The sequence below is a fragment of the Heloderma suspectum genome, chromosome 1 (genome assembly GCF_057233095.1).
Source record: "Heloderma suspectum isolate Gila_16-S chromosome 1, 16-S_ref, whole genome shotgun sequence".
In the NCBI taxonomy this organism is placed as follows: domain Eukaryota; kingdom Metazoa; phylum Chordata; class Lepidosauria; order Squamata; family Helodermatidae; genus Heloderma; species Heloderma suspectum.
This window is the reverse complement of record NC_139458.1, coordinates 399,314,266-399,335,415: the sequence shown is the minus strand read 5'-3', so window position 1 is coordinate 399,335,415 and position 21,150 is coordinate 399,314,266. Positions and strand designations below refer to the sequence as shown.

The window sequence follows — 21,150 nt, the reverse complement described above, 5'->3', positions numbered from 1 at the left end:
GGATTTTGTAAAATCCCTTCCATCTGTGTTTTGCAGATTGTCAGGTGCCTTTCATTCCATGGTCCACTCATTGATGGAATTAGATTTTTTCCAATTTCCCAAATTCCCACCTGCCAAAATGTGCATTTTTATGCTTTAGCCTATGGGAGAAATGCACATTTATTTATTAAATTTATGAATCGCCCATCCAGCTGGTCACCCAGCCGCTCTGGGCGATGTACAACAATAAAACAGTTAAAACAATAAAATTCTACATTAAAACTATCATATGTCTAAAAATACCCTAACCCACCCCAAATGCCTGCCTGAACAACCACATTTTAACACGTGGCAGAAACTCATTAAAGAGGGGGCAGGGCGGGATTCCCTAGGGAGGGAGTTCCACAGAGTGGGGGCCACCACAGAGAAGGCCTTCTCCCTTGTCCTCACCAGTCTAGCTGTCCTGGCTGATGGGACGGAGAGAAGGCCATTCAAGGTTGATCTTGTTAAGCAGCCTGTCTGGTGTTGCTGGAGGCGCTCCTTAAGATAGGCTGGGCTGGAACCATATAGGGTTTTAAAGGTCAAAACCAACACTTTAAGTTTGGCCTGGAAAACAACTGGTAAGCAGTGCAACTCCTTCAGCACTGGAGTGATGTGATCTCGCCGGTGGCTCCCTTTAATCAGGCAAACCACCGCGTTCTATATCAGCTGCAGCTTCCGAACCATCTTCAAGGGTAACCCCACGTAGAGCGCATTACAGTAGTGTAAATGAGAGGAGACCAGGGCATGTACTACTGATGGGAGCAGATGGTCGGGAAGGTAGGGGCGCAGCCGCTGTATCGGATGGAGTTGGTACAGCGCTGTCCGGCTCACAGCTGGACATTTTTGGTTCGTGTTTTTTTTTTATTTTACATATTTTTCCATGACTACATTTGTGTAAAATTCTGGGAAGTTAAAAAACTGTCCGCAAGTGTACAGAATCCATTTAATTCAGGAAAAGCCGGTCCGCTGTGGAATCCCTGGGTCAGATTCATGGAAATCTGAACTCATTTGATATAGCGGATTTCTCCAACATCCCTAATTCAGGTGGGCTTGCGATCAATGAAGATCTCATTGTTTCAGAAAATGACCTAACCCCGCGCCAGCTTGTCTGGCAAAAGGGGGGGGACGATGCGGGCAGGTGGGGTGAGAAGAGGTGGCGGCTGCCTATTGAGTGACCCCCATGGCACCACCAAGCAGGGGAGGGGTCAGCAGAGCCCTCTTAAGCTCTCCGCCCCCTCCCAAACCAGCTCTCTCTCGCTCGTGGCTCTCTCCCGCCCTCCCTTAAGCAGTGTGGGTTTATGCCGGTTGCCCTTTTGGGAGCCATGTAGGAATTTTTGGCTCACAGTTAAATCAGCCTTTACTGTGTGTCTTTTTGCCTACTTCACACTGTTATTGGGGCTAGGGTGCGTCCAGTAGGCAAATACGGTCCAATCCCTCATAGGTCACATTTTAGTTGGCGGCCAGTACAGGCAAAAGCAGAAAGAGATTAGTGATGGTGTGCATGCAGAGGCACCTTATGGTGACAGGTGATGCCTGAGGCCCCCCGAACGGGTTGTGCGGCTCGGCGGGGGGATAAGGGTTGCCTGGGAGACCAACACTCCTCACTAACCCAGGTGTTGTGCGGCACCGGGAGGGGGTGACAGGGGAAGGTCTACCTCCTCCAAAAGGGGCAGTCCGGAGTGGTGGCGAGATCGACAACACCCCTCAGGCTGGGTGTGCTTTCGTCCAAGAAGTGCCAGCTAGTCACTGGCACAGTCAGCTACCCGTCCTAGGTACCCCTTTGCAGATATGTTTCAATAAATGTGGCCCAGTTTTCAACCCAAGCCTTGTTGTTTGACTCTTCTTTGACCCATCTCCGATCGCAACATTGCCTCCATGTGTACCCAGCAGGCACAATCCTTTGATTTCCGTGTGTTAAGCACATGTTTAAATTCTCCCCAACTGAATTCAGTGGTATATAAAAATGCTTAATTTGAGCGTGATTGTATGTGCAGTTATTAGTTACTAATTTCATAACATAAAATGCCAACTGACTGACTGACTGACTTACTTACTTATTTATTTATTTATTTATTTATTTATTTATGAGAGACTATTAACTACAAATCCCAGTCCTGCAAAAGTGTGACTGCCTGTTGCTTTCAATATTGCTTATCTTACTATTGTTGTATGCTTATAATGATGTAAGGTTTTATCATTTGTTGTAAACAACTTCAGGATTTTTAAGGAGGGAAATGGTATATAAATATTTTTAAATAAATAAAATATAGTCACAACAAATAACTTCAGTTGGATTCATGATTACTTTAATATCCTGCAGCAAAATATTTTTCCACTAAAATATTTCACACTAGTGATTTACATTTCTTTGACAAACAAAAATTTCATCTTTTTTTGGCAGTTAATGGATGACATTGTGGACAACTAGAGTTTAATTATTGTGAAGTGCCTAATTTATTAAGTAGTAAACATTTCAACTGGAATCTACACAGCTGTTAATGTTAAGACTGTAAAAAAATATTTATTAATTAGAAGTCTCTGTGGTTATATTAAAGGTCACATTCACGAACGTTTGGTGCTTTGCTAAAACCAGTAAAGAATAAAGATTAAAATGATCACTTCCATCATTCATAAAGGAAACTAAATTATTTAAATAAATTGCCCTCTACAAATTATTCATTGAGCTTTGCTATTCTTAAACCATTCCTTGACTGCACTTTCTAGCTGCAACTTCAACACATGTTGTACTAGACAAAGCTTAGACCCTTGAATATGGATAAACTGGAGATTTTGTTTATTTGTTTATACAATCACTGCATTTCAGTTAATGAAAAAAACTAGAGATTTTCTTCTTCCTCAAACAAGGGTGGCCTTTACTGGCTTTTTAAGAGGTGGTGACAGTATTACTAACGTTATCAACTAGAAGTCTTCAAATAACCAAGGAACAACTGTTATATGATTAACAACTGACCTATATCTTCTCCTTTTGTTTGAATTAGTGGTTAACTCCATTGTGAACATTTTTCCATTACAAAATATCTTCTCAGTGGAGGTTTTGCTCCAAGTCCCATACTTGCAGAAAAAAAACATATCTTTGTTGTGGACCCCCTCACACAGATGTCCTCAGCAGAGGGCCTTCTCAACATTGCTATCATAACTGTATGGAACTCCCTCAGCCTTCTCACGACTTATATTTAGGTGTCTTGTGAAAACAACTCTCTTTGTATAGCATTTTGAAATACTGATGGGGTGAGTTCCTGGCTATCCTGTTGTTGCTATTATAATAGTTATATTTTTAGTTTTATAATTGGTTGTTTAAAAATTGTTTAAGGGCATGATACTTCCCTGAATGGGCTCAGTATCTACATGCTGAGGAATGCTCATATAGCACAACAGTTTTCCCCTTCGCACGTATGGACAGCCAGAGCATCAGGCTCTTTGTTTCATGAAAAGTCACTGTGCTTTGTGAATAAATCATAGAATCACAGAATCATAGGGTTGCAAGGGGCCTACAAGACCATCAAGTCCAACCCCCTGCTCAGTGCAGGAAGCCTGATTCCCAGACAGTCTCCCATCCAAGCACTAACCAGGGCTGACCCTGCTTAGCTTCCGAGATCAGATGAGATCGGGCGCATCTAGCCCTGGGGGCTGGGTCAGAATATGGAAGGCACACAGGCTTCCCTTTCCCCATAACTGCCTGCTGCACTGACTGAATGCACACCAATGTGCATGTACCAATGGTGAAGGCACTTAACAGGGCTCTGCTGTGCCCTATGGGGATCCCGTCACATGAAGGTGCTTTTTCCACCTGGGGAAGCATATTGCCATATTCGGCTATTGGGCAGTATAGAAATGTAATAAAGAAAGAAATATTTTTTAAAAATTTTGACATTGCTTTGAGAATATGTTTAGAGGAGTGAGTAATGCATTTGTACACATATCAACTGCAGTGTCCAAAGAGAGCATTAGAAATGGGGATGAAAGGTGTTCTATTGTGCATGTTGCTCTGACCCTATAGGTATGCATGGAGCAGCTGGGGTTGTATGCACATAACTTTCTAGGAAACAAAAATACCATCACTGAATAGGTTTGCAGGGACTGCTCAGTTGGGGGGGGGCTAAATGTAGCCCCCCCCCCTTCCAGCTGCTGATTCGTGGGATATTGGCTTTTTAAACCATGTAGTCCCAACTGTCACACACGGACAGATAAAGACTCAAGCAGCACCTGTCTGCACATACCATTTCTAAACTTGCTAAGGATATGTGCATGTATCACAGTGAATGGATTTAATACGGTTTGTACAGAATGAACAATGAATATGTCTTGTTGAAACGCTATTCTGAAAGTCAAGTCCATTCAGACTGCTAGAAGTAAGTCTTATGGTATACAAGGAATTAAATCCAACTTTCTTTAATTTCCCCAGTCCCATGGATGCAGGCATCCATTTTAAATAATGCTGGAGCCACCATGCCAGACTCAGTTCAGCAACATAGAAAATTTTATCTACTTAGTCACCATACTTCTTACTAACCTAAATAGGAGCCTCTTTAATTTGCTGTCACTATTCTAGCTCTCTTTGAGATAACTCTGACAACTTCAATTTTAATTGGCTATTTGAAACTAAAATCTCATATGGATTTTATCAGCTCAGCAAAGTAAATTGTATTCCTGTGGGATAACAACCAACGGGTTTTTTATATATATAATACAATGTCTCCTTCACAATTCTATGTATTAGCAGGTTGCTGGGCATCTGGTCTTTGGATATTCGAGACTGCACCTTGCTATTTCAATAAATACCTTCCACAAATTATTTTAGAAATCTAAGATCTATGGCCTGTGAAATTAAATCTGTTTTCCAAGGATGAGTTCATGGACAAACCCATCACTACCACAGGCATCTTGAAAAAGTTATTCAGAATTTTCCAGCTTGTAAAATTTCCTGCCTGATTCAGATAGCTTTTTCCCTCTTGGCGTGTGTCAAAACTAGTCTGTGCAATCAATTTCAAGATATTTCATTTTCATTCATGCTGAATATATGTGCTTCTTCTGCTGTTCTGGTTATGTTTGTTGTGAACAACAGCAACTTTTTAAGTGATTTTAAGTGGGCATTCTTTTTTTAAAAACCGATGGTTACCTGTCCCAGGCCCATAGGATTAAGTGGACTATAAATATAAAAAAAGGGGAAAATCCAATTTAATTAAACTTTTAAAAATATTCTCACACTTTGCTGAATAGATAGGAAGCTTGTGTTAAATGTGTTAATTGAACAAGACAGATTTTTCTGTTTTAAAACGGATAGCTTTCAACAGCTTTAATCAAAGGTGTAAGTGAATATGAAGAAAACAAGCTCATTCTCTGTGTGTGTGCCAACCTACATAATCTCACCTAAGACTATAGAAGGGAAAGCAGACATAGTTTGAAAGGTGCCATTTTTAGTGATCTAGAGACACAAGAAATACAAAAAAAAAAAAACCCAAGGAAGACAATATGTAAACATTAAAATAAAGCAGATCAATACATTTCAGATCTCATGTCAGGGATGTGCACACTATGCAAAATTAACTGAACAACTATATATAGTAATAAACAGCCTATTATCCATCACCATATATTTTAGTGCAGCTTTCCCCAACCTTGTGTCCACAAGAAGTTTTAATCTACAGCTCTCATAATCCTTGATCATTGACCATGCTGGCTGGTGCTGATGGGAGTTGCAGTCCAAAACATACAGAGAATACTAGGTTGGGGAAATCTGTCTTAGAACATCCATGTTTCAAAAACAAAGAACAAACAATAATAAAATTACCATCAAATTTAGCCAGAGATATAGTATTTTAATTATAAATCAGCTGGACCAGGCTGTTGCTGTTAAAAACAGATCAAACTGTAATAAAACACCCAGAAATAGAATCTTGAAAGTTTCTTAGCAGATAGTAGAAATAAGACGTAAGACATAACACCTGTGGTTATGTGATAGACACACAAAATAGTGAAAAATAAGAATAGAAAACAAATAATCCTACTTACTCTAGCATGGATTTACTTGTCATGAAAGCAAGCTACTTGATAATTTCAAGGATGCAAGGTATATTATCTTCCCTCAGTTTGGGTTTGTTTCATACATACTAACTCTCCCTATTTATTGGGGGCCGCCCCTACTGTAAATACTGGTCCCTGTCTCTGGTAAATGAATCCCTGTCCTAGTTTCAGCTTTTAAGACATGCCTTGTTAGAATTTTGATCATGTGAGTTGATAGCATCACTCTTCATCTCCTTTCCAGGTTAATGCCCTGAGTTGGTGGGTGACTGGTTATACCTTGTGCCTAATGTACACATAGGTAAATTGTATGTCCATGAAATCTAAAGAAACCACCTGCCATTTCACACACTGCAGTTGCTGAGTTATATTTAGAAAAGTGGATTTGTACGTTTTGTAACATAACAATGTTTGTCTAGTATCTCTTTAACCAAAAAAAAATTCATGGAGATGGGGGGGGGGGTGTCTCCATGACAACAGAAGGAGAAGCAAATTGAGGATTATCTGGATTTTCCTAGGAATCGGCTTTGGTGCGCCTTGGTCTCCATGAGTGAGTGAACCGCACCAGCATAAGTCGCTTCACAGAACATACTTCTGTGTGCGTGGGTGGGTGGGCTTTGGAGTGAATGTCATCTGACTGGCAGGGCTGCTCAACTAATAAGAGAAGGTCCCTGCCCCCATCCAAGCTCTCCCCCCACACCTTTCTCCTTTTATAAAATTCTGGGAGGTTTCCTCCTGTGTCTCCAGAAAAGCGCTCTCCTTCTCTCCCGCACCCTTAATTACTTCCTTACAGCACAAAACATTACAAAAACACAGCTGTAGATCCTTCTCCCTCTGTTAAAACTCCCAATACTGCGAGCCAGCGAGGCTCCACATTAACTACTCCCTTACAGCTAGGGATGTCCAAGAATTCCGCCACGGACCCCAATGAGGCCAAATTCCAAGAATCCGGCCCCATTGGGGCTTGTGGCGGAATGGAGCACTCACCTCTGGCTCCCCGCTCCCTACCTCTCTGAGCCACACGAGGCTCTATAATTTCATCATGAGCAGGACACAAAGAACTTGAGATTTTTTAAAAAATTCAAAAGTGCCAGACAGTGAAACTGAAAGATTTGTCCATCCAGGCAGAGGATTTTGAGCACCTAGCTTTTAGAAGTCTAGGCTGGAATCCCTGTGTATTTAAACATGTCCATGGTGTTGAGTTAGGCTTGCCATTTCATTTTTTCTGCCAGGCTCCTCATCTTCACACCTACATGGCAGGCAAATACAACATGGTCCTCTCCATGTTGGGAACAGATGCACCTATTGAATTTGGCCAGTGCAGATGGGTGAGAATTTCATTCAGTAAGATTTGATCAGAACTTGTATACGCCACCCTGGCCACTACGTTCTGAGAGGGAGGCTTTGCTTACCATACCGTGGCCTACTGCTGTTCCCTTGGTTGTCGTGCGGAGGAGGGCCTTTTCTATTGTGGTGCCCACCATGTGGAATGCTCTCCCCACAGAGATCAGGTGGGGTGTTTCTGCCTCAGACAATGTTTGCCAGGTCGGTTTCCTGACCACTAATGTTGCCAGTTACCCTTTTTTATTGCATGTTTTGTTGACTGGTTTTATCGTATTTTATCATGATTTTATTTTGTGAACTGCTTTGGTATTTTTTTAAACTGATCAACTTCCTTAAAATGTTCTGAAATAAAATAAACTTATCAAAATTTGCAAATTTATTAATAAAGGGGGCAGAAAGAATCTATATCCATCTATCTACCTATCTATATAAAAAGAATGTGGGCAAAAGCCAAACTGATTGATTCATCCATCCCTAAGAAGTCTCCTCTATCACACTATTGAGTGCTGCTTCGGGAAACAAGGTGGACGTGGTTTACGATTACATCTCAACACTAGCTAACACTAAACTCTACCAAAATTAACAATAAGTAAACTGAGTAAAATGTAAAATTTGCAATTGAGTAAAATGCATTTTGTTCTAATTTTTTGTTAGTAGAAACCAACAGTACTACATACAAGAAAAGATATAATTTAGCATGCCTGTTTACTAAGGAAAGAAATATAATTTAAGCAGTCTAAGTATAGGCACATGTAGAATGTAGACTGATTTAAACTGTTACACGCACTGGAACAAACACTGACTCCCGTCCCACACACAAAAAAAAAATGATAAAGCATTTACACCATTAATTTAGCTTGTTTTCACATGGAAACACAGTTCTTGCCAGAGTGCTTGGTGAACTCCAGATCATATTAAATATTTATCATTAATCTTCACAAAGTACCATTTCACAATACTTGTTCTAATTAAAAGGACAGTGTCAACTTGAATTTTTTAAAGTCTTACTTAAAAATTGTCATTTCTGTGATAACCCATCATTTGAACTGTAAAGGTTCAACTTTTTAAAAGTTGGAGGGATCAGTCTGATCTTTTGTTTACATTTCTAATCAGTCTTTTGAGCACAAATATAAAGCACACTCAAGCCAGATCTTGTAATATCTCCTCTCAAACCTTTCTGCCTATACACCTGCAAGCTTTTCACTCCTTTTTCAAAATCTTTGGAGTAATTATACTGTTAAATGCCCTCTTACAAATCCACTGCAACAGTGTGACCATCATATGTTTTCAACTTGCTAAAAGCAGGCAACAATGTGTGACAAAGTCAAAAAATGAGAGATGGAATTTTGTTTATCAAGCTTAAAAGGGGATATTTCTTTACTACAAAAGAGATTTCACTATAAAATCAAAACAAAGGTGAAGCAAGAGTCTTGACAGAAAATGGAGCAAGAGAGTGTAAAGCCCTGAAAAAGTAAATCTGTGATGATAGTTCACAACAGGGTATATGAAAAGCTCGGTAAAGATAACTCTCAGGGTTGAAGAAATACAGGGTTCAAGTCCCACGCCAAGTTCACCCTACACCCTCTCTGATGTTTAATAAAACTTATCAGTGTTCTAACATCATTCTGTTGTGCTCAGCAAACATAATTAGCTATCAGTATGCAAAGGAAAGGTTCCTCCTGTGCAAGCACCGAGTCATTGCTGACTCCTAGAGGGATGCCGCTTGCGCTGGCGTTTTCATGGCAGACTATAATGGGGTGGTTTGCCATTGCCTTCCCCCAGCAAGCTGGGTACTCATTTTACTAACCTCGGAAGGATGGAGGGCTGAGTCGACCTGAGCCAGCTACCTGGGACCCAGTTTCTGCTGGGATCGAACTCAGGTCGTGGGGAGAGTTTTGGTTGCAATACTGCCGCCTACCACTCTGCGCCATAGGAGGCTCATGAAAAACAAAAGGTAACACGAGGGGTTCTCAGATAGTGTCTCAGCCTGTTGACCTGTGTAGTAGGTAGAATGCTTCAAGACTGCCACGGCACTGGTTCAGCTAATTTACAGGTACCCTAATGGGTTAGCTGGCTGCACACGTATGTATTTGCATGTTCTTGTAGGTCTATGGGATCAAATCCCTTTAATCTAATTATTGCAGGAAGCACATGCATAATTACTCTGGCCCCTCTGCAACCATCCAGAGCATTATTCTGGTTCGAGACCAGGGGTGGTCCATCCATATTGCCTAGGGTGCCAAGTTAAGTGGGGTGCCAAATTTGAGGGGGGAAATGCAAATTAAAACAAACAAATAAAGTAACAAAGCTGCCATTATTTCAATTCCTGTGTGCATACAGAGGGAATATAACTGAGACAGTGGAGGTGAGCGAGGGACCAACTGGTGATGGTGGGGCTAAGTCAGGCCACCTGCCCACCCATCTTTGGGATCTGTCCTCCCTCAGGTGATGCGGGATACCCTCCTGCTCTGCTGCTGCTCCCAGTTGGAGGAAGGGAGTGAGAGCCCACCCCCCGAGAGCAGCCACCTCCTTTGCCCTTGGAGGGCTGAGCGTAGAGGCTGGTGGCCCTTGTTGGCCCTGTCACCCTGAGGATGCATCTGGGACTCTTCTCTCAGGGATCCTTCTTCCAGGTCTGTGCTCATCTCCTTTATTTCCTTTTATCAGACCCTCTGTGCTGATACAATGCTTCGTACAAAATAAATAAATGGGGCCATGTTTTATTATAAATGATAATATTTCTGCTTCCGAATATGTGAAAAGGGGGGGGGGTTGCCTCTTCATTAAATGGAAAATAGGGGTAAAATTTACCATAACCCCCAGCCTGGATCTGCCTTTAGGGCTTGGGGGTGGGGGCGTCAGTTGCATGGTTTGCCTAGGGTGCCAGTTGCTGGCAACTAGTCTAGGGCCGCCCCTGTTCCAGCCAGGCTTCCATGCCTGTTGCTCTGCTTCTGCTTCTGGACCAAAATGGAGTCTTGACTCGAGCCAAGGTGTCAGTATAATGACAACAAAAATACCAAGGACAATTGCATGTGTACAGAGAACCAGTGTGTCTCCAAACTCCTCTGTAACACCTCAGTCCTCCTATCTCTAACTAGGTTACTTAGTTAGATGGTAAACTCCCTGTACCACAAATCGGGATGTCGGAGGAATCCATTTGGGGGGGTGGAGCTCAGCGAGTTTTCACCAGCTCGGCCCCCGGACTCTGGAACACAACAAGTCAGGCCAAGTTGTGGATTTTTCAGTGTGTGTGTATGTGTGTGTGTGTGTGTGCAAATCATGATTTGCACAAAATTGCGGCCCTAAATAGTGCAATTTACGCAATTTACAGCCAAGGTTTTGTGCAAATCGGCCCATGATTTTTGTACAAATAATGCAGTAAAATTCCCAGGTTTCAAGAACTATGGTGTGGCATGGCTTGCAAATACAAGCTGAGCCAGGTCCATTGAAGGGATCCGTTGGGCCCAAAAAGGGCCGGATTTCCCTATGACAGACAAACCCTAACCACAAATCATTCAGTTATAGTCTTGTAAATGAGAAGTATATTAAGGATGGACAAAAGTCCCTTACCATTCCCGCAGCTTGCTTCGTGGTGGGGGGGAGGTGCTCTGGTTCTCCCCCCGAAATTCTTGGTGGGGGGGAGGTGCCCCGCCCCTCCCAGCTAAAATTCAGGCCGGGGGGGAGCGCCCCGTCTCCCCGGCCGCGAAATAAAAAAAGTAAATTGGAAAAAAAAAAAACACGTGATAGGCTACGTAACGATTGACGTAGCCTATCACGGCTAGATTTTCAAAGTCAGCCGTGATAGGCTACATAAATCTTTACATAGCCTATCACGGCTGAGTTTGGAAAAAAAAAAGAAAAAAGCGCATACGTAAATGGCGGCGTACGCAAATGGCGGCTATTGCGTTGCCCTTATTTTCGCCGTAGTCTACGTAAATCTTTACGTAGACTACCCGTGCCCAAATAAGGAACGCGAATGGCGGCGCCCATGGGCGCTGCCATTTGCGTACATGCTTTTTTCTTCTTGTTTTTCAAACTCAGCCGTAATAGGCTACGTAAAGATTTACGTAGCCTATCACGGCTGACTTTGAAAATCTAGCCGTGATAGGCTACGTCAATCGTTACATAGCCTATCATGTGTTTTTTTTTTACTTTTCTTTGTAATGGCGGCGGCGGCAGCCAGTCGGAAGACCAGCCGCCGCCCCCGCCCCCGCCGAAATGCCGCCAGGACCCGCCGCCAAGAGGGACATTCGCATGAGGTAAGTCCCATCCCGGGGGGGGCGGAGAATTTCCCCAACAATTTCGGGGGGCCGAATGCACTGGCATTGGGCCTCCCGGAGATTCGTGGAGAAATTCTCCACCATCCCTAATATGGGCCGCAGTGGCTTAGTGGTTAAGACGCTGAACTGCAGACTGGAAGGTCGGCAAGACAGCAGTTCGAGACCCGAGTGCCGCATGACGCAGTGAGCTCCCGTCTTCAGTCCCAGCTCCTGCCAACCTAGCAGTTCGAAAGCAAGAAATTGCAAGTAGATAAATAGGTACCGCTTCAGCGGGAAAGGTAATAGCGTTCCATGCACCTCAGTGTTCAGTCATGCCAGCCAAATGACCACGGAAGCGTCTTCGGACAGCGCTGGCTCTTCGGCTTAGAAATGGAGATGAGCACCACACCCTAGAGTCGGACACGACTGGTTGGGGACACCTTTACCTTTTCCCTTCTTTAAATGAGAAGTATACTTGTGTGTGGGGATACGAGTGAGCCAGTCCACTGATGATTGATCTATCTACCCAGTTATTTATTTAATTACTGGTGCTCAGACCTGGCTTCACATGGGTTGGAATAGCCCTTGGTTTGTTATAGCGAAGACTTGGAGCAAGGTTATACAACAGTCAGAGTTGGACACATTATACCTGCCTTGTCAGAGTGAAACCACTGGCACTCATAGGCAGAGCCCCTGCCATGGTGCACCCCTATAGCCTGCTGAGGGAAGACATTCCCCTGAGGTGGGCTTCCCCACAGAAGGGAAGAAGGGGCAGCCATATAACGCTATCCCTCCCTCCTGCCTTCAAACTGTTTTGACTACAAAGCTATTTGTGATGTGCTGGTTAGGAAGGCTACCTAGTGGCTGAAGATGGTACTGCAGGCTTTGAATGCAGAGACACATATACATTAATTAAAAATAACTATTGTGTTTAAAAAATAAAATAGCCTTGAGCTGCATAGACCTAGGATCCTCTTAGTATGCATACCAAGTGTCAGGTGTCTAAGTTTCACAGTCTTGGCACTATAGCACTGACAGACAGATATCCTCTTTAATTATTGAAGATTAAAACATTTTGTATCCAGCCCTCATGCCTCAAACGAGACACTCAAAGTGGCATACATACATCAGAAACAATAAAATACTTTGAAAATATTTTTTAAATATACAGCAACCAAAAAACATGACAAACCAATAGCAGCAAGAAATCAGGCTCCCCCGAAAAGGTGGGGGAAGGAAAAGATCTCAATCAACCAAAGATATAAATCAAATGATCTTCAGGTTCATACAGGCTGGAAACAAAACAGAGCTCCAGCACAGGCATTCTATCATCTAGGTGCTGCAACAGGTCTACCACAGAGCATGTGGTACAGTTATCCATATGGTTCAGCCATTACAGAACAAGAATGGGTTCCTTGCAAGAGGAAAAAAGGCGGGATGCAATAAATAAATAAATAAATAAATAAATGTGCTATGTGCCCCCTTCCCTCTCTGCACTGGCAATATTTTACACTGTAAGATCCTTGGGCCCCTTCATGGATCACTGCCTTGTTGTGGCGAAGGGGCTTGCGTAACTCAGTGAAGCCATAAGCTATGCCGTGCAGGGCCACCCAAGACGGACAGGTCATGGCAGAGAGTTCTGACAAAATGTGGTCCACTGGAGAAGGAAATGGCAACCCACTCCAGTATTCTTGCCAAGAAAACCCCATGGAACGTATCACAAGGCTAAAAGATATGACGCCGGAAGATGAGCCCCTCAGGTCGGAAGGTGTCCAATATGCTACTGGGGAAGAGCAGAGGGTATTTCCAAGTAGCGCCAGAAAGAGTGAAGCGGCTGGGCCAAACCCGAAAGGACACTCAGCTGTGGATGTGTCTGGTGGTGAAAAGAAAATCCGATGCTGTAAAGAACAATATTGTTTAGGAACCTGGAATGTCAGATCAATGAATCAAGGTAAGCTGGAGGTGGTCAAACATGAGATGGCAAGATTGAACATCGACATCTTGGGAATCAGCGAACTAAAATGGACAGGCATGGGCGAATTTAATTCAGGTGACCATCATATCTACTATTGTGGGAAAGAATCCCTTAGAAGAAATGGAGTAGCACTCATAGTCAACAAAAGGGTGGGAAAAGCAGTACTGGGGTACAATCTCAAAAACGACAGAATGATCTCAGTACGAATCCAAGGCAAACCATTCAACATCACAGTAATTCAAGTCTATGCCCCAACCACTGAGGCCGAAGAAGCTGAGGTTGATCGGTTCTATGAAGACCTATAACACCTTCTAGAACTAACACCAAAAAAAGATGTCCTCTTCATCATAGGGGATTGGAATGCTAAAGTAGGAAGTCAAGAAATCACCGGGATAACAGGCAGGCATGGCCTTGGTGTACAAAATGAAGCAGGACAAAAGCTAATAGAGTTTTGCCAAGAGAACATGCTGATCATAGCAAACACTCTTTTCCAACAGCACAAGAGGCGACTCTACACATGGACATCACCAGATGGTCAATATCGAAATCAGATTGATTATGTCCTTTGCAGCCAAAGATGGAGAAGCTCCATACAGTCAGTAAAAACAAGACCTGGAGCTGACTGTGGCTCAGATCATGAGCTGCTTCTTGCAAAATTTCGGCTTAAATTGAAGAACGTCGGGAAAACCACTAAACCGTTCAAGTATGACCTAAATCATATCCCTGATGAATATACAGTGGAGGTGAGGAATAGATTTCAGGGATTAGACCTGATAGACAGAGTGCCTGAGGAACTATGGACGGAGGTCCGTAACATTGTTCAGGAGGCAGCAACGAAATCCATCCCAAAGAAAAAGAAATGCAAGAAAGCAAAGTGGCTGTCTGATGAGGCTTTACAAGTAGCTCACGAAAGAAGGGAAGCGAAAAGCAAGGGAGAAAGGGGAAGATATACCCAACTGAATGCAGAGTTCCAGAGAATAGCAAGGAGAGACAAGAAGGCCTTCTTAAATGAACAATGCAAAGAAATCGAGGAAAACAACAGAATGGGAAAGACTAGAGATCTCTTCAAGAAAATTGGAGATCTCAAGGGAACGTTTTGTGCAAAGACGGGCATGATAAAGGACAAAGAAGGCAGGGACCTAACAGAAGCAGATGAGATTAAGAAGAGGTGGCAAGAATACACAGAAGAACTATACAGGAAAGATCTGAATGTCCCTGATAGCCATGATAGTGCAGTCACTGAACTTGAGCCGGACATCCTAGAGAGTGAAGTCAAGTGGGCCTTAGGAAGCATTAATAACAACAAAGCTAGCGGAGATGACAGTATTCCAGCCGAGTTATTTAAAATCCTAAAAGATGATGCTGTTAAAGTGCTGCATTCAATATGTCAACAAATCTGGAACACTCAACAGTGGCCACAAGACTGGAAAAGGTCAGTTTACATTCCAATTCCAAAGAAGGGCAACGCCAAAGAGTGTTCAAACTACCGCACAATTGCGCTCATTTCACATGCCAGCAAGGTGATGCTCAAAATCCTACAAGCTAGGCTTCAGCAGTATGCAAACCGAGAACTACCGGAAGTACAAGCTGGGTTTCGAAGAGGCAGAGGAACTAGAGATCAAATCGCCAACATTCGCTGCATCATGGAGAAAGCAAGAGAATTCCAGAAAAACGTCTATTTCTGCTTCATTGACTACGCTAAAGCCTTTGATTGTGTGGATCACAACAAAATGTGGCAAATTCTTAAAGTGATGGGAGTACCAGACCACCTTACCTGTCTCCTGAGAAACCTGTACGAGGGTCAAGAAGCAACAGTAAGAACCAGACATGGAACAACCGAGTGGTTCAAAATTGGGAAAGGAGTACGACAAGGCTGCATATTGTCACCCTGCTTATTTAACTTATATGCAGAGTACATCATGAGAAATGCCGGGTTGGATGAATCACAGGTCGGAATTAAGATTGCTGGGAGAATTATCAACAACCTCCGATATGCAGACAATACCACCCTAATGGCAGAAAGCGAAGAGGATCTAAAGAGCCTCTTGTTGAGGGTGAAAGAGGAGAGTGCAAAAGCTGGTTTGAAACTCAACATTAAAAAAACTAAGATCATGGCATCTGGCCCCATCACTTCCTGGCATATAGAAGGCGAAGAAATGGAAGCAGTGACAGATTTAATTTCTTGGGCTCCAAGATCACCGCAGACGGTGACTGTAGCCATGAAATTAAAAGACGCTTGCTCCTTGGGAGGAAAGCTATGGCAAACCTAGACAGCATAGTAAGAAGCAGAGACATCACCTTGCCGACAAAGGTCCGTCTAATCAAAGCTATGGTTTTCCCAGTAGTAATGTATGGCTGTGAGAGCTGGACTATAAGGAAGGCTGAGCGCCGAAGAATTGATGCTTTCGAACTGTGGTGCTGGAGAAGACTCTTATGAGTCCCCTGGACTGCAAGGAGGTCAAATCAGTCCATCCTAAAGGAAATCAACCCTGAGTGCTCATTGGAAGGACAGATAATGAAGCTGAAGCTCCAATATTTTGGCCACCTAATGCGAAGAGAAAACTCCCTGGAAAAGACCCTGATGCTGGGAAAGACTGAAGGCAAAAGGAGAAGGGGATGGCAGAGGATGAGATGGCTAGATAGCATCACGGATGCAATGAATATGAACTTGAGCACGCTCCGGGAGAGAGCGCAGGACAGGAAGGCCTGGCGTGCTATGGTCCATGGGGTCACGAAGAGTCGGACACGACTGAACGACTGAACAACAACAAGATCCTTGGGGCACAGACCTTTTTCTTCTTCTTCTTCTCTTGCTGCAAACAACCATGTGGATTGATGGTATAATAATAATAATAATAATAATAATAATAATAATAATCACAATATCTTCTTTTGGTTATTTCATTTTCCTTATACTTTTCCTTTTGGGAGTTTACATTAGAAAAGTAAAACAAAAAAAGAGCAGGGAGGGAGGAAGAATATGAAAATTCAGAGAGAAAAAACAGGGGGAAAGAAAGCAATGTTTCTGTGTTTGCCATGGGCTTAGTTAAATGCTCTGACTGAAGGCAGCTTCAAAGATTCCTATGGCAGAGAGAGTAGGAACATGGTTCTGCTGGGACACTACATCTGTGCCCTCCACCCTCCACTTCTCTTAAGGTTTGGCAAAGTCAGTAAAAATATTCCTTTTCATACCCTTCCAATGTCAGGAACTGGAACATTATCAAGGTTTAACTTTGCCATCGCTTGCCAAATTGACTGCAATGTAATTCACAAAAGCCCTGCCTATTGAGTATTATTTTAATGGCTAACAGGGCACAGTGAAATGGAGGGCATTCTTTTCTTTCTGAAATGTTTCCAGTTCTTTATATATAAAAACTAAACAATAAACAAACATGCTTTGCTTCTGGTTCTAGTAGAAAATAACAGGCTTGTCCTACATTCCCGTTATGTTGTCTTTAAACTAAGCAATATGAAAACAGTCTGCTGTGCCAATAGGTAACATGCTTCCTTACTATGAAAATAATATATTACACTTGCCAGTAGAACGTTTCTTTAAAATTAGACAGTGAATCCAACAAAAAAACAAACAAAAACAAAATACAACTATTGAATGACTATTTGCTGCTAAACTCCAAAAAGCATTTTAACTATTGCTTTTCAGTAACGCCTACAAGCTAAATGCCTGAAAGAGAAAACATATGTGCTTACCGTGAACAGTTGCTTATATTCAGCCTATCTTGGGAAATCCAATCCCTGCCATGCACAGCTCAAAGAAGGCATTTATCTCTGTCACCCCTGCCAGTCCTTGGCCAGGCAAACATAGTGCTCAGAGCACAGTAACATGCCCAGCCATTAGCTATAATGGGAAATTCATGCATCTCTCCCACAGAGCTGGGATCTCCAGCAGTGTGTCTGTGTGCACCAGTGTGCCCACAGATATGTCTCTTAAGTCTTAAAGCCCAACAGGCTCCTTACCCTTCTTGGGTTTTTTTTATAATTTGGTGCTGAGCCCCCTTGTCTGCTTTGTACGCAGTTTCTTGGCCATGTTCCTTGTCTCATCAGTTTGCCTTCGATTAAATGGGTGTTTTGTGCCTGGCCGTGCCCCCCATGGCAGCCATTTTGTGAATGGGCAGCCCCCCATTTCATCACTGTCATTGGAAGCCCAAGTGGCCGCTGCAGCTCGGAGTGCCTTTTACCAGCTTCGGCTGGTTCACCAGCTATGGCCTCTCCTGGACAGGGATAGCTTGGCCACAGCAGTGCAGGCATTAGTAACCTCAAGACTGGATTGCTGCAAAGTGCTCTATGTGGGGCTTCCCTTGAGGCTGGTCCGGAAGCTGGAGCGCAGCTTGTCAGGAGCTGCCCCTTTTCAGCATGTAACTCCTTTGCTGAGGGAACTGCACTGGCTGCCTATTTGCTACCAGGCCAGGTTTAAGGTATCAGTACTAGTGTACAAAGTCCTAAACAACTTGGGACCAGGATACCTGAGAGAGTGCCTTCTTCTTTACCAACCTGCCCGGTCACTGAGGTCATCGGAGGGCTTGCTCCTAGTGGTTCCACATGGACCTATGGCCTGGTTGGAGTCCACCAGGAAAAGAACCTTCAGCACAATGGCCCTCTTCCTATGAAATTCCCTGCCTTCGGAGGTCAGGCAGGCACCAACGTTGTGTTGTTTTCGACATCTCCTGAAGACATTGCTAGTTTGAGAGGCCTTCCCTGAGTGACCAGCTGTAGTTTATTAAGTTCAGAATCTGTTCTTTTAAAATGTTTTAATTGTTGTAATTATGAGGTTTTATTCTTTTATCTTGTTCTTCCCTTCTCTGAAATCTTTGATGTGGAGTGGTATATAAATGTTATAAATAAATACATAAATAGATGTGTAAATATTTCACAGTTGATACAAATATTCATCACGAAAGGTGGGAAAGAGAAAGAGGGGAGGGTAAGGCCTATAGCTGGTGGAGCTATGCACCTGTCCCCAAGCACTCTGCACAGCAACAGGAGGGCTTCCCTGGAACAGAGGCGGCATCTGTATTAGTGGCATAATGGGCAGCATGGATAGCAAAGCCAGTTCCAAGGTGGGGGGGGGAGAGGAACCCTGCCCCCCATTCACCAAACTTAGATGAAGTATGTACTGGTTGTAAATGTTAAATAAAAGTTGTGGTAGAGTTGTAATCCAAAACTGGCATCAGCCTCGTTTTTCCCCAAACACAATGCTTTTTACACCAAACAATGCACAGTGCAATCTGTTTCCCTTCTGCTGGAAAGGGAATTGCTCCTGCTAAGCAGACCATGCTCCAGAATTTTCCCTCCCTTCAAAAATGTTTGCATGAAATGGGGCAAATACAAATAAAAGATCTGTGCGCAGTCCAGATTTGTGCCAAAATAGAATTTGGAATCTCCGGACATTAAAACTGGAGAACTTGACATTCTAACTTAAACAAACTCACGTTGTTGCCTTCTGTGTAGCTTTCCTTGGAGCAAATACATCTGTATGGGTTAGTACTTGTATCGCAATGATCCGCATGGCCAAGACAATTACACCTGTACAAAAATAAAGCTATTGAGAAAAGAGCATTGATATATCACTTGAGAAGGCATCTTCCTGTTATTTTTACACTGTCATGAATGTAATTGTCTGCTTCTGTTAAGGATAACCATATCAGAAAAGGGCTTTTAAGCATAGTAACCATTTCATGTCTCTCTCCATTCAGCATTTATAAATGTCAACTAAGTGCTGCTTTCCAAGGGAGCAAATTGACAGGATATGTTGTAGACCAACTATTAAGTGATCAAATGTGCATTATGTGCTTTCGTTACATACTATGCAGATTTAAGGCCTTAATTATTAATTACAGTTAACACATGTGTTGTCAGCATTACCCCTTCCACCTGTAACTCCACAACTTAAAGACACTGAGTATTCGTATTTATTTATTTGCTTATTAATCATCCATATTTATATACTGCCTTTCCACAAATGTCATCAGGTGGTGTAAAACAATTCAAGTAAAAACATAGAGCACTTTTCCTTCTCATGGATGCTCATGATGAGCAACAACTACAACAAAATAAAAGCATATCATAAAAACAAAGCCACTAACACTTAACACATAGAAAGCAGTTAAAATCCTAACAGCAGCCTGATAAGAGTCTTTCCACTAAAAACAAGTATAAGCTTAGTGACCCTGCCAAATGCTGACAAAACAGGAAGATTTTAAACAAACTCCTACAATTATAAATAGAGTGAAGAAGGCCTCTTTGGGAAGTGAATTTCCTAACTATGACAGAGTATGTCTATAACATGTCCTTCTCTGAGCAGTCTATCCACTCACAGAGAATACTGAAGTTCTAAACAGATCAATGGAGGGCAGAAAGTAAATCTCCAGATGTTTTGGGCTTCAACTCCCAGCATTCCTGACTTTGGCCTTGCTGGCAGGGGCTTCTGGGAGTAGGGATGGACAAACAACTGATGTTCAAAATTGCTAGGATTCTCTAAATGTCATCTCATCACTCAACTCATGCCTGATTGCTGTTGGGATTGCTGCCCACCCTGCGTGAATTGGAAAACTGAGCAAATTGAGCACCAATCAAATGTGAAATCTGCACAAATTTCCCCACATGTCCTAATTTGTGCAATTTTCCTGCATAGACTAAAGTGAGCTGATTCAGTCTACAGAGTAAATTAGCACCAATTAGGAAACTGGCGCCAATTAAGAAATTTGCGCGAAAGTGAACTGGGAAAGATGTGCAAATTGAATGTGAGCACATGTCCAGCAATTTGCAAATATTTTCAGTGGATACTTGTTCACGACCATGTTTGGGGTTTCAAACAGGGCATGCTCAGATGTTTTGCAAATAAAATGAAATTCTCATACATGCCTATCTGTGAGTTGAAGCCACAAACAGTTGGGGATCTACCTTCTGCTCACCCCTGAACTAGATGAAACATTGGTTATCCATGATCAAAACTCCCATCCATAATCCAAACTCCTATCTCTTAATTTCTTTTAAAAGCAGCTGAGGAGGAAGCAGGAGGGGCGATTAGACAAAGAACACAGTACTGAAGAAGACAGCAGTTACCCTTTCCTTCCATGCCATTTTCTTGATTTAAATTGCCCCTTCCCAAGTTGCTATTTGGGCCATTAGCTTAGGGCAGATTATTAGCTTAAGAAATTCAGTTTAAGTCAGGAAACTGGTGTGGTGCAAAAGTGTTTATCACCACACACAGCACTGTGGTCTTCATCAAATTTGTGCTCAGCAGTACAATTCTACAGTTTGGTCAAGGGCATTTGGAAGTGCCTATATCTCTGGCCCAGGTCATCTCCCCATTCCAGGCAGAAACCAGGGCCTTGGCACTGCCTAAGACAGCCGGAAAATTCTCCAAAGACTTCTGAGAACTTTTTGGATTCATCAGAGGGTAGCCACCCCTGTGGGGGCTACAGGTAGCTTGAAGATCCAACTTGATCTGTCTGTGACAATAGATCATTACCAGCTGCTCTATCCAAAGATCATCCT

At 42.9% G+C, this 21,150-nt stretch overlaps 1 protein-coding gene across 1 annotated transcript in view; it reads right to left on the bottom strand.

Annotated features, from left to right (window-relative positions):
* Positions 1-21,150, bottom strand: part of USH2A (usherin) — an 809,138-nt gene that overhangs the window by 707,930 nt on the left and 80,058 nt on the right. Inside the window, exon 9 of the mRNA XM_084828794.1 lies at positions 19,083-19,176. Coding sequence (XP_084684920.1) covers positions 19,083-19,176 — 94 coding nt within the window. The remainder of the gene's footprint in view (positions 1-19,082; positions 19,177-21,150) is intronic.